The 12,581-nt window shown below is 40.8% G+C and overlaps 1 protein-coding gene across 2 annotated transcripts in view; it reads left to right on the top strand.

Moving 5' to 3' along the window:
* slc39a14 (solute carrier family 39 member 14) overlaps positions 1 to 7,129 on the top strand; it is a 37,549-nt gene extending 30,420 nt beyond the window's left edge. For both annotated transcript variants that reach the window (XM_079689527.1, XM_079689526.1), the window contains exons 7-10: positions 1,230 to 1,406; positions 1,546 to 1,777; positions 3,766 to 3,950; positions 4,474 to 7,129. In XM_079689527.1, the coding sequence (XP_079545653.1) occupies positions 1,230 to 1,406; positions 1,546 to 1,777; positions 3,766 to 3,950; positions 4,474 to 4,626 (747 nt within the window). In that variant the 3' untranslated portion in view covers positions 4,627 to 7,129. The remainder of the gene's footprint in view (positions 1 to 1,229; positions 1,407 to 1,545; positions 1,778 to 3,765; positions 3,951 to 4,473) is intronic.
* Positions 7,130 to 12,581: the final 5,452 nt, after the last annotated feature.

Raw genomic sequence — 12,581 nt, 5'->3', positions numbered from 1 at the left:
CTTCAATATTTAAAAATAAATCTTCCCGGGGAAGCTTGCCCCCGGACCCCCCTATGTGACGTCCACACATCACCTATAAAAATAGCACTTTATCCCTGCTTACACCTATATGCCGTGAGCTGAATATCGAGCCTTCATTGTAACAGTCGCGGGTACGTTGTGTATTTGCGTGGGGATTGTTGCAGTAGAAAATTCCACTGTAGCGACCGGTACATTAATGGGAAACCCTAAATGTTTGAGCACCCTCTATGAAACGTCAAGCTACCCCACAGCACCCCCAAAATAAATCTCTGGCGCCGCCACTGAGCCTGATTATTCGTTTTGGGGGGGCCCGACTTTTTTTTTTCTCCAAAGGGGGGGCCTGACAGAAAAAGTTTGAGAACCACTGGGCTAAGGTGAGGGACATGTCTAAGCGGTTGACCAATCACAACAGAGCGGGCCAGTTAACCCATCAGAGCAGACAGGGCTCTGGTTTTAGGCAGAAGGTGAAAAGAGGTCCTGCAGCACAGGCAGTATGAGGAAAATAAAGATCTTTTATGTCATTTTATTTTTGTCATCTAAGGAAGTTTAATGAAAAACAATAATTTCAAATAAATGAATGAAGTTTTTGATTGGAAACCAATTGTATTGGACTTTGAACCCGAACAGCTAAAAAGTGTTTTGCTTTATGCTATCTATATTGTGTTTGTGTCTGCCACTTCCATGGTTGCTCACTCTGTGTGAAGCACCTGAAATGGAATGTGTGCTGTATAAATAAAGTTTGGGCTGCTTGCATTTGCATGGCTGTTGTGTATTCCTTAAGGGAGGCAACCAAAACAATTGAGTGGAAGTGGTAACACAGAACGCAGAAGGAACGCTATGTTTGTGATTAATTTCAAAATAACTTGAGCGTAAATTCTCCTCTGTTTTTTCTCTTATTAATTTAAAAGATTCAAGGTCATTTTTTTTGTCATGAAGAATAGATCCACAAGCAATAGAAACCAGAATCAGAATCAGAAACAGGTTTATTACCAGGTAGGTTTACACGTACGAGGAATTTGAATAGGTGTCGTGGTGCATAAAAACAAGAATTGAAAACACAAGAAGAGAACTAGAAAAATAATAAAAATAATGAAAATTATATAGTAAAAAATACTAGATAATAGATACGACAATATCTATTATATATATTACTTATGAATAATACTTCTTGAATTGTTCCTGATATCTGTTGTCTCTCTGTATCGCAGGGCCAGGGCCACGGTCACAGTCATTACCCGAGCGCAGATCATTACTCGACCCCTGACGGGGATGTGGAGGGCGAAAAGGAGAAACTGCAGCAGAACGGAGAGGCCAGCAGTCTGGCCCTGGGCAAAGTGGACGCAGGGGAGGGGGAGCTCATGCTCAGCCCCGCACAGACACCACAGGTTAGGCTGAGGGTGCAGAAAGTGTTTTCTTTTACCTAATTGATACACATTTTTCTTAGTATTGGGAATTTATTTGCTCAAAGTGAGTTCATACATTTTTTTTTCATCTAATGGGTGTCCGTCACTCTGTTCATCCCAGGACTCCCAGAGCCCAGAAAGTGGGGGTCGGTCCCGCAGTGGCAGGGGCTGCTATTGGCTGAAGGGGGTCGCCTACTCCGACATCGGCACGCTGGCCTGGATGATCACATTGAGCGACGGCCTGCACAACTTCATCGACGGCTTGGCCATCGGCGCCTCCTTCACTTCCTCCGTCTTTCAAGGCGTCAGCACCTCCGTGGCCATCCTGTGTGAGGAGTTCCCCCACGAGCTCGGTGAGTCTGCACTTTATACAGTACTGCAGTGGTGACGTATTTTTGTAGGCCAAACCCAGAAGTGAGCAACCCCGCGAAGAGACACAGTGGGATCTTTTCATTGGATTTTGGAATATTGCGGAAAAATCAACGTTTATCATACTTACACATTTTGCTCAGCAGGATAATCTCCAGATACAGTGGGGAAAACAAGTATTTAGTCAGCCACCAATTGTGCAAGTTTTCCCACTTAAAAAGATGAGAGAGAGGGCTGTAATTTTCATCCTAGGTATACCTCAACTATGAGAGACAAAATGAGAAAAAAAAATCCAGAAAATCACATTGTCTGATTTTTAAAGAATCTATTTGCAAATTATGATGGAAAATAAGTATTTGGTGACCTACAAACAAACAAGATATCTGGCTCTCACAGACCTCTAACTTCTTCTTTAAGAGTCTCATCTGTCCTCCACTTGTTAACTGTATTAATGGCACCTGTTTGAACTCGTTATCAGTATAAAAGACACCTGTCCACAACCTCAAACAGTCACACTCCAAACTCCACTATGGCCAAGACCAAAGAGCTTTCAAAGGACACCGGAAACAAAATTGTAGACCTGCACCAGGCTGGGAAGTCTGAATCTGCAATAGGTAAGCAGCTTGGTGTGAAGAAATCAACTGTGGGAGCAATTATTAGAAAATGGAAGACATACAAGACCACTGATAATCTCCCTCGATCTGGGGCTCCACGCAAGATCTCACCCCGTGGGGTCAAAATGATCACAAGAACGGTGAGCAAAACTCCCAGAACCACACGGGGGGACCTAGTCAATGACCTGCAGAGAGCTGGGACCAAAGTAACAAAGGCTACCATCAGTAACACACTACGCCGCCAGGGACTCAAATCCTGCAGTGCCAGACGTGTCCCCCTGCTTAAGCCAGTATATGTCCAGGCCCTTCTGAAGTTTGCTAGAGAGCCCCAGATCGAGGGAGATTATCAGTGGTCTTGTATGTCTTCCATTTTCTAATAATTGCTCCCACAGTTGATTTCGTTAGCTGTAAAAATCCATAGATTAGCCGCACCGTTATATAAGCCGCAGGGTCAAAAAATTGGAAAAAAGGCGCGGCTTATAGTCCGAAAATTACGGTAATAGGGGGATTAATCGGGCAGTTCGATGTGTGTGTGGTTAAAACATAGCAGCATGTGGTCGCTCTTTAGCTGTTCTAATGAAAGTAAAAACAGTGAAGGCGTTGCGTAAAAGGCACAGCTCTTTGCGCGCTCGTGCTGCACTTCTCAGAGGCGGAGTTACACGTCCCGCTGCCTCCTGGTGCTGTAGCGATTTCATGAAGTGAATGAGAGTCCAAGTTCGAAATATATCTAAAATAATGTATGCACTGCCATTTCCCAACATAAACATAACAGTCTGCAATGAAACGGCTGTCTCCTGTGTGCTCCACTTCCTACTTGGCGCTCCGGTAACTTTCTCGTGCGAACGAGATACAGTATCTTTTCGTTTTTTCATTGCCCTTTAGGGACTCCGCACAAAACAAATGCAAATATTTAATTAAAAAAAGTGAAGTCCTTTCGAGTCATCTGTCTCAAGTCAAGTCTCAAGTCATGAATACCAAGTCCAAGTCAAGTCTTTTATCAATGTTAGTCAAGCAAGTCTCAAGTCCAAAAATATGCGACTCGAGCCCCCACCTCTGGTATTTACTGTCTTATTTTATGTCATAGAACAAAACATGAACATCTCTTGTGCTTGTGTTAACCACACAACTTATCTCAAGCATCAAACCAAAATCAAGTTTTTAAAAAATCATCAACTTTGAGACAAGGGAACCAGATGTAATAAAATGCTAACTCACTACCAGGTTGTAGGACTTATTCCTGCAGCACTCTGTTTAAGCCAGCCGATGTTTCCTTTTGGCATATTGTTGCCTTGAGCGTCTACAAATCAAATAAATGTAATTTCTTCTCTTCATGATGTAATCTTTCTGTCCTCTTCCAGGAGACTTTGTGATCCTGCTGAACGCTGGCATGAGCATACAGCAGGCTCTGTTCTTCAACTTCATGTCGGCCTGTTGCTGTTACCTGGGCATGGGCTTTGGCATCCTTGCCGGCAACAGCTTCTCCCCCAACTGGATCTTTGCCCTGGCGGGGGGAATGTTCCTCTACATCGCTCTGGCAGATATGGTCAGTGACTTGGGAAAACATAGATACAAGTATTGTAAGGGAGGATGTGCCATTATGAGGGTTCTCATTAGACATACGGACTTCTTTAAGAAAAAAAGAAGTTCTCCAAACACATTGGGAAGAGGCTATTTTTAGATCCTTTATTTAACCAGGTTAAAGTCTCATTGAGATTAAAATCTCTTTTTCAAGACTGACCTAGCCAAGAGGGCAGCATGACAAATGTTACAACAAATGAACACAAAACAATACAAGCAGACAAATACAGCTGTCGTAAAACACAAATGAAATGCCATATTAACCTGTCAAAATAAAATAAACTGTTATAAAACATAAAAAACTGGCACAATTTTAGAACGACTTCAATTAGGAGATATAAGAGCAATCATATTGACCAATGGTTTTTTATTCTGTGTCCTTTTAAGATGGACTTGAACTCCCCCCATATTTGGAATTGGAGAAAGTAGAATAAGTTTAGAGAGGTTTAAAAAATATATAAATGTCTCTGTTTCTTTCTGCTTCTCAGTTTCCAGAGATGAACGAGGTGAGTCGTGAGGAGGAGGATGCAGGCGGCAGCAGCTTCCTTGTCATTTTTGCCATCCAGAACGCCGGCCTGCTGACGGGCTTCTCCATCATGCTCCTCCTCACCATGTACTCGGGGCAGATACAGCTGGGCTAGCTCCGCCTCCTCTGGACCAACACCTGCTCTGACCAGTGTGAAATAAAACTGAGGTGTCAGCGTGTTTGTGCTGGGGTAAACTGAACCCAAGGGGAGGGAACTGCTTTCTCTTTTCCAGGACCCCGGAGTCTGGGTAGTTTGGTTGCTGTGCGGCAGGTACCCACACCTCCTCTACCGTAAATATTTGAGTAACCGTTCGTTCAAAGTTCACAAATGCAGTAGATCCCAACAGAAGGGGGCAGGCTTCTTTTTTTTAGGTCTTGTCAACCTCTCCCTGACAGCTGCTTAAAGTCTAGAAATATCAACTGAAGCATCGTCTGCAGGGACGAGTTAAAGACTTTTGAACTTACATTATGTGCAATACTCAGCCAGTCACACTTCTCTCTATTCCTCAGACTTCTGATCAGCCATTTTGGCTTCTGAACTTGTGATTCCCCGACTCGTCCTTTTCCTCAGTGTACGTCATTGAGCCACCACTGTAGAGATTCAACAGTATTTATATCACTTATGGTCTTTGCCCGCAACGCTTCCTCAGGAGGTGGGAAAAGCACAATCAGGTTCCAGCCGCTGTATTAATAACATTATTGAGTCTCTACTGTTCTGTTCCCTCCTTTTCCTTTTATCATTACATACCAAAAATAATTTGTTATGGATCTAAACTGGAATTTTAATTTAGTTTCGACATCAAACTGACTTCATGCTGGACTCTGTTGTTTGTGCATTCATTTTTTATACATGAGAAGAAACCTGAAGACCAAATATGGGCAGGTCATTGAGAATGGTGAAGGGCTACACAGTGACGTTTGGTGGGCAAACTTCTCTTCGGCATGCAGTCGGAAAATCCTCAATGAGGCCTGGTTCGGATATGTGAAGCGACATAAAGACCAGAGTTTGTGGCTTCATCCAGGCGACATTTTGTCCATATAGTTAACCATCTGTGCCCCTTATTAGCAGTGAATGTAAAACAAAAAAAAAAAGTGACATTCAAAATACTTTAAGCTGAATCATATATGCACACACACACCTCGCCTTCTTTACTGTAACCTTATCCATATTAATCACACAAAATACTGAAAAATGAAGTCATATACTATATATTAGGTTTTTATGACTAACCTGTGAGTTACATTACATGGCCTAAAGTATGTGGACATGCTTGTATGCACTTCAGGTCTGGGGCAGTTTTTCATTGTTGGCTCCAATTTGTCCCTTTAAAATATTACTGTTGTGTTTGATTTACAGATGAATATATATAATATCTGTAGAACTTTGACAGCTATTCTTAGGCAAAATAAAAATATTTCTACAAATTGTAGTACAAGCTGGGTTAAGCGTTACTTAAATGAATAGCTGACAGTTAGTCAATTGCCCTGCAATTATGTTTTTTTCAGTTCTAATATGGTTAATGCTAATGTTTTTTTTGTTGGACAAATTCCCCAAACTCACTGGCTCCAGCCATTTTGCCATGTTGGTCAACAAAAACCAATCGGAGCAGACTGGGCTCTGGTTTCAGACAGAGGGTGAAAAGAGGTGCTGCAGCACAGGCAGTATGAGAAAAATAAAGAGCTTTGTGAACATTAAAGCATGGAGACACGTCACAGTAGACACTACATACTGATATGAACCTGAACATGATCATAATAAAGCCGCTTTAATATCCACATACTTATGGCCAAAACGTCATATTGTACAACTACAACAACTGAAGCAATATTTATTTTTAAGGATAAAACAGCCATTCACACCATAGCATCATCTTTTGTGGAACTGTTAAGACCACAAATCACTCACCATATATGATCTATATTTAGTGAGAAAAAATTAAACACAGAATAAATGTTCCATCCTCACTAACAAACCCACCGTTCTGTAGATTCAACATGTTATTATATAGTTTTAGAGATAGAAACTGGAAGTCATAATGGCTGTCTCCTTGACTGACCTCCCTTTTTGTGTATTTCCTGAAAGCTTTTTAAACGTGTACCATGAGGTACAGTATTACTGCTGCTCTATGGGAGGTTATGTATTGATGTTTGAGCCATACGATATTTATTTTATGCTTTAAACTCTAAATGAAGAATTCAGTGTCAGTTTACAAAACATGCAACTATACAAATGTTGTTTTGTTTATCTTTGCTTCAATATTTAATTTGGATTAAATGGGATATTGGATTGCATAGCATATTTATATGATAAGTTTAAAAAGTCAGATCTTATACACACAGATGCAGAATTGCTGGTCAGTTATTATAATCTAAACTTTGTAATATTATGGTCTGACACAAACCATTCAATCAGATGATGCCTTCAGGAGCACACAGACGAAAACGGTGCAGTAACACATACAACAGAAGTTTCCCTTTTTGAACGTCAAATTAACCAATCAATGTTTGTTTTTCTTGAGATTTTAAAAATATTCTAATTATTGTAATTTAAGGGAATCCTCATCAGCTTTCTCTGTGTCATGGAAATCTTTTTTATAAACATCCTATTTCCTAGAAAATCATGTGTCATTGTCTTGTTTTTTTAACCAAAGTATGTTATTCCTAATAAACTGTTCTCCTTAAAGTTTTCCCTAAAGACAAAGTTCAAAATACCGATTTCATATTCTATATTTGTACCTTACTTTTAAAATACAACTTAACCTAAAACGTTCATATTTTAAAGTAATTATTAACAATGTAACTATAATAGAATTACAATATTTGTATAGTAATATAGTCACTACAGCTTTTTTTGTAGTGTCATTCCTGATGCTTTATACAGGTACTCATCTCAATACATTTAGAATATTATGGAAAAGTTTATTCATTTCAGTAATTCTATTTAAAATGTGAAACTCATTATATAGATTAATTTCACTAACTCAATTATTTCAAGAGTTTATTTGTTTTAATCTTGCAGCTAATGAAAAGCTAAGTAACTCACAGAAAATTAGAATATGGAAAAAATGCAATATTGTACTCAGCTAATGAACTCAAAACACCCGCAAAGGTTTCCTGAGCCTTCAAATGGTCACTCAATGTTCAGTAGGATACACAATCATGGGGAAGACTGCTGACCTGACAGTTGTCCAGAAGACAGTCATTGACACCCTCCACAAGGAGGGTAAGCTTCAAAAGGTCATTGCTAAAGAAGCTGGCTGTTCAGAGTGCTGTATCCAAGCATATTCATAAGTTGAGAGGAAGAAGAAAAAAAAGTGTGGTAAGAAAAGGTGCACAAGCAACAGGGACAGGCCCGGCTCCAGGATGAAATGACTGAGGGGGCTGTTAAAAAATCAAAATCAAAACAACCAATCACAGCAGTGCTTCTCTGGCTGGCTCTGTCCAATCATAAACAAGAAGTGTTCTCCCTAAAGGAATACCTTTTCAGTCCAATGTGAAATGCTGTGGTGTTTTCTGAAATGCTGTTGTGTTTTCTGAAATGCTGCGGCGTTTTGTGAAATGCTGTGGTGTTTCCTGAAATGCTGCGGCGTTTTGTGAAATGCTGTGGCGTTTTGTGAAATGCTGCGGCGTTTTGTGAAATGCTGTTGTGTTTTGTGAAATGCTGTAGTGTTTTCAGAAATGCTGTAGCGTTTTGTGAAATGCTGTAGCGTTTTGTGAAATGCTGTGGCGTTTTGTGAAATGCTGTGGTGTCTTGCACTTCAGGGCCACCGTAGTAATGTCCTTAAAACAGAAAAACTAAATGGACTCTACAATAGATTGACCGAAATGAATACATTCCTATTGCACTTTCAATTGCCCCTTTGGTAGTTAATGGATTTTGTACATTTATGATCGGTTATTGGGCAGAAACGCATGCCAAATAAGAAATGTATTAAAGCTAACTTAATGTAAAATGTCACTTTATGCGTTAGAACAACTCAAAACCAGTTTGTTCATTTGCAAAGGAAATTAACCTTAAAACCTTTGTCCTTCTCAAAAGTGTTAAATGGCTAAAACAGGGGTGGGGAACCTCCGGCCTCCGGGCCGTATATGGCCCGCGAGAACATTTGCTACGGCCCTCGAGGTAATTTATAAACACACGCAAAAAAGAAAAAAATTCAAGAAATTTAGACCGCAAAATAACAAGCGAGTGCCTGTTTTTCCTGACCAAGGTCAGGGTCTTTGAACACAACACGAGCCTAACGTGTCATCACGTGGTATATGTCTCGTCTGACAGGAGTGTAGTTCTCACGGAGAGCACCAGAACGCGGTTCCGGGCCGGGACGCGTCTATCGTTTATTCCAAGAATATCCATAAAGAAAAAAAATCTGCTTACAGTTTTGTTTCATATGGGTGTTGAGAGATGTATCCATAGATCTATTAATTTTACTCTCAAAGTGCACGAGATTGATGCTTTTAACTTCAACATTAAAAAAAAATCTTCCTGGTTATTTGCAAATTATGGTGGAAAATAAGTATTTCGTCAATAACAAAAGTTCATATCAATACTTTGTTATATACCCTTTGTTGGCAATGACAGAGGTCAAACGTTCCCCCCCACTTAAATCAAATCCACATGGATATGAAACTAAATACATTTGCACACATCTTGTGTCCATATTCTGTTTTGGTGGTCATGCCACGGTGCATGCATGTGCGGGTCATGGTCAAATATCTGGATTAAGAGGTTGCTTTTTCTTTGCACAGCATGAAAGAAAGGCGAAATGAATGGGCTGTGATTTTAGTTTTTTAAGCAGACGTTGAGTTCAATCATTTGTACGGCCCTCGGAGGATGTTGTAAAAATGTAAATGGCCCTTGAGAGGCAAAAGGTTCCCCACCCCTGGGCTAAAAGATAATATAGCATATCTGGAGGGTGCTCTTCTCACCGTAAGACATGGAGTTAAGAACCATTCAATGTTTTTCTCCATCTCACAATCATGAGGTAATTGGAATGTTTGGGAAATAAATAAATGTAGCTTTGCATAACTGCATCTGACAAAACAAATACAGAATATTTTGAATGCTGAAAAGATGTGCACTTTTTTTTTTCGATGGAGCAGGTCACTTTGCATTAGGTAAAATAAAGCAGGCAGACATAACAGGAAGAATATGTACATTTTAACCCAATCAAATAGGACATTGTCACACCATTCAAATGTATCCATGTAAATTACAACCAATAAAAAAGCTTAGATTTGTTTATTTGTTACGTTGTTTACTTTATTTGTTACGTTGTTCTGCTGTGTGTGTCAGCCGTTAACCTAGAGATATAAAGAATATATACACTTGCAAACATGTCAGAAGAACCAGCGCAGAAGAAAACTAAATACGGTCAATCTAAACTTAAATTTAACAACTGGAAGGTCACATCCCTGACTACCACATCTCCGGAGGTTGGACCTTCTTCAAACAGCGAAGCCAGATGAACCCAAAAGCAGCAGCTCTAGTCTGCGGCCGCAGAAACTGTCAAAACCGCCGCCGACCCCACCGCCGCCGTTGTTGAACCGAAACAGGCTGGTTCCAACTGCATGGAGGTTTGCTGTCGGGACATTGAGGCGGTTAAAGCTGTACAGCTAACTATCAGAAAAAAGGAGACCGCTAGTAGATTATTTGGGCAAAGAGAAGGTACTTCAACGCAGAATGGTACAAAAACAGAGTGGTTAATTCTTTGCAAAACCACTAAACGATAGTGATAAATTGCGATGTTAACAACCTCATGATAACCTCATTTTTTTTTAACTTAGGATCATACCTGTGTTTAGTCTAGAAAAAGGTGAATGTGTGCATTTTATTATAAAATTGTGTATATTTACAGACTGTTGCAAACACTAAGAAGCTTATAAACATCAGATTTAAAACTAAGAGCTTTACAAAAAAGTAACACAATTAAAGATGTTTGGAGTTTTATTTGAGTTATTCATTTACATTTTTTGTCAAAGAGATGCTGATTTGAAACCGTTGTAGCCGTTACGGCATTTCCTGTTTCTGCCGGAGAGAGGGGAGTTTGTCCCAAAGCTTGCCGCTGTATTTACTCCCTCCATCTGACAGGAGGGAGCCTCATGTGTCACTCCACGGAGTTCACTCCGTCACGGAGGGGGAGTGTCTAGGGCGTAGTTTGGGATTGGGCCATACACACGCACTTTTTTTGGCCCCCCCAATTCTAAAATGAATCCGGCGCGCCTGACACACACACACACACACACACACACACACACACACACACACACACACACACACACACACACACACACACACACACACACACACACACACACACACAGCTCATCTTCTTCCACTTCATCATCGTCACTCCCAGGAATGTTTGCTCACCTTTTGTCTGCTGTGAGCCCCGACCTTTAACCTCCATTCTTTCGATGAGGTGTGATATTGTTTCGTTTTTTTGTGTGTGCTCGGATGAGAGAAAACGTGGAATGTAAAAAATCTACCACTGCATGAGTCCTTCTGATCTCTCACTCGCTGTCGTACATTTTTTATTTATAAAACACATGCTTTAAAATGTATAAAGATGTTATCAAAGCGCTGAGACCCCGTTTACACGAGAACAAAACGGGTTGGATCCGCATAGTTTCTCTTGCGTATAGCCCTTTCATTTACACAAGGACGTAACAAAACGATAGAAACGGACCCCACAAACGATAACGGTTCCCAAGGTGGATAGATTTGCAAACGAAACGCTCTGGGGGGTCAAACGGCTCTGTGTAATCGCCTCTATACGATAATTTCCCGATAGATGAAGCCATAGCCCCGGCTCTCCCCACCTCTGCTGCTCACTGCTGTAGCATGGTCAGTAGCTACTGTCAGTAACTACTGCTAGTGCTACTGCTACTGACCATGCTACAGATGTTAGTCCAACATCTACAGCATGACCATGCTACAGATGTTAGTGCAAAATCTACAGTTCCTCTACCATAGCCATCAGCAACAAGGGGACATGGAGAATTACATGAACTACCACACTGACACCGGCATATATACTAAAGCGTGTCCAGTGCTTTCGAGCGGTCTCGTGTGGAAGTACAGCGCCACTTACAGTCCCGGCATATGTACTACAGCGTTTCCAGCGTTGTCGTGTGAAAAGACACGACAAATGAAACGAATACGTGTGAACGGAAGGCTTTTTTGAAAACGCATACTGTGCATAAACGCAAACGTTCCCGTGTGAGCAGCATGCAACATGCTACTGGACTCCAGCTGTTCCTCTGGAGTTAGCACATCATGAAAGATTCACACTTGTGTCCAGGGCCGGCCCTAGATTTTTGGGGGCCCTATGCGAGCTTTGGCTTGGGTCCCCTCCTCACTCTAGCGCGTTCTCACTACACACAACACGGAACCAACTTTTGTCTTATGATGTTAGCAAAAGCACACATATTGTATAAATAAGCATGTAAACACCGTGGACCTAACCTCCTCTACGGGGTCCGGGGGCCTGCTCCTCCGGGAAGATTTTTTTTAAATATTGAAGTTAAAAGCATCAATCTCGTGCACTTTGAGAGCAAAATGAAGAGATCTATGGATACATCTCTCAACACCCATATGAAACAGAACTGTAAACAAGATTTTTCTTTATGGATATTTTACAAATCACTAAAACTGTATTCTTGTTTTGTCATATAGTATTTCATAACTGTTTTTCATTTATTCTCTCTGGCTGTCCATCTCATAATGTTCACATAGAAACTAGCTGTCAATAGGAATATCATTCAGAAGAATTACCATTTCTTGCAAAAATCTGTCACGTAAAGAGGTTGCACATTTAAATTCCGGTGTTGTTATGGCAACGTCAGTGGCCAAACAGCCACATTTACTGCTGCAAATACGTTCAAACATGCTGTCGACACGTAAAGCAGTGGCAACTATGCCACCATTTCAGCTGACTTTTTCTCAGAAATACTGTCACATAACATCCATATATTTCAGTGCTAGGTTGATGCTTAGCTAAGCTAACTATGAAACACTTTAACTGACTCAGGATCAGTTGTGTAACGTAAGGCAGCTTCTAGCTTCATGTC

This window comes from Notothenia rossii (genome assembly GCF_949606895.1).
Source record: "Notothenia rossii genome assembly, chromosome: 6".
Taxonomy (NCBI): Eukaryota; Metazoa; Chordata; class Actinopteri; order Perciformes; family Nototheniidae; genus Notothenia; species Notothenia rossii.
Note: the sequence above shows the minus strand (reverse complement) of the source record. Positions and strands in the feature narration are given on the sequence as shown.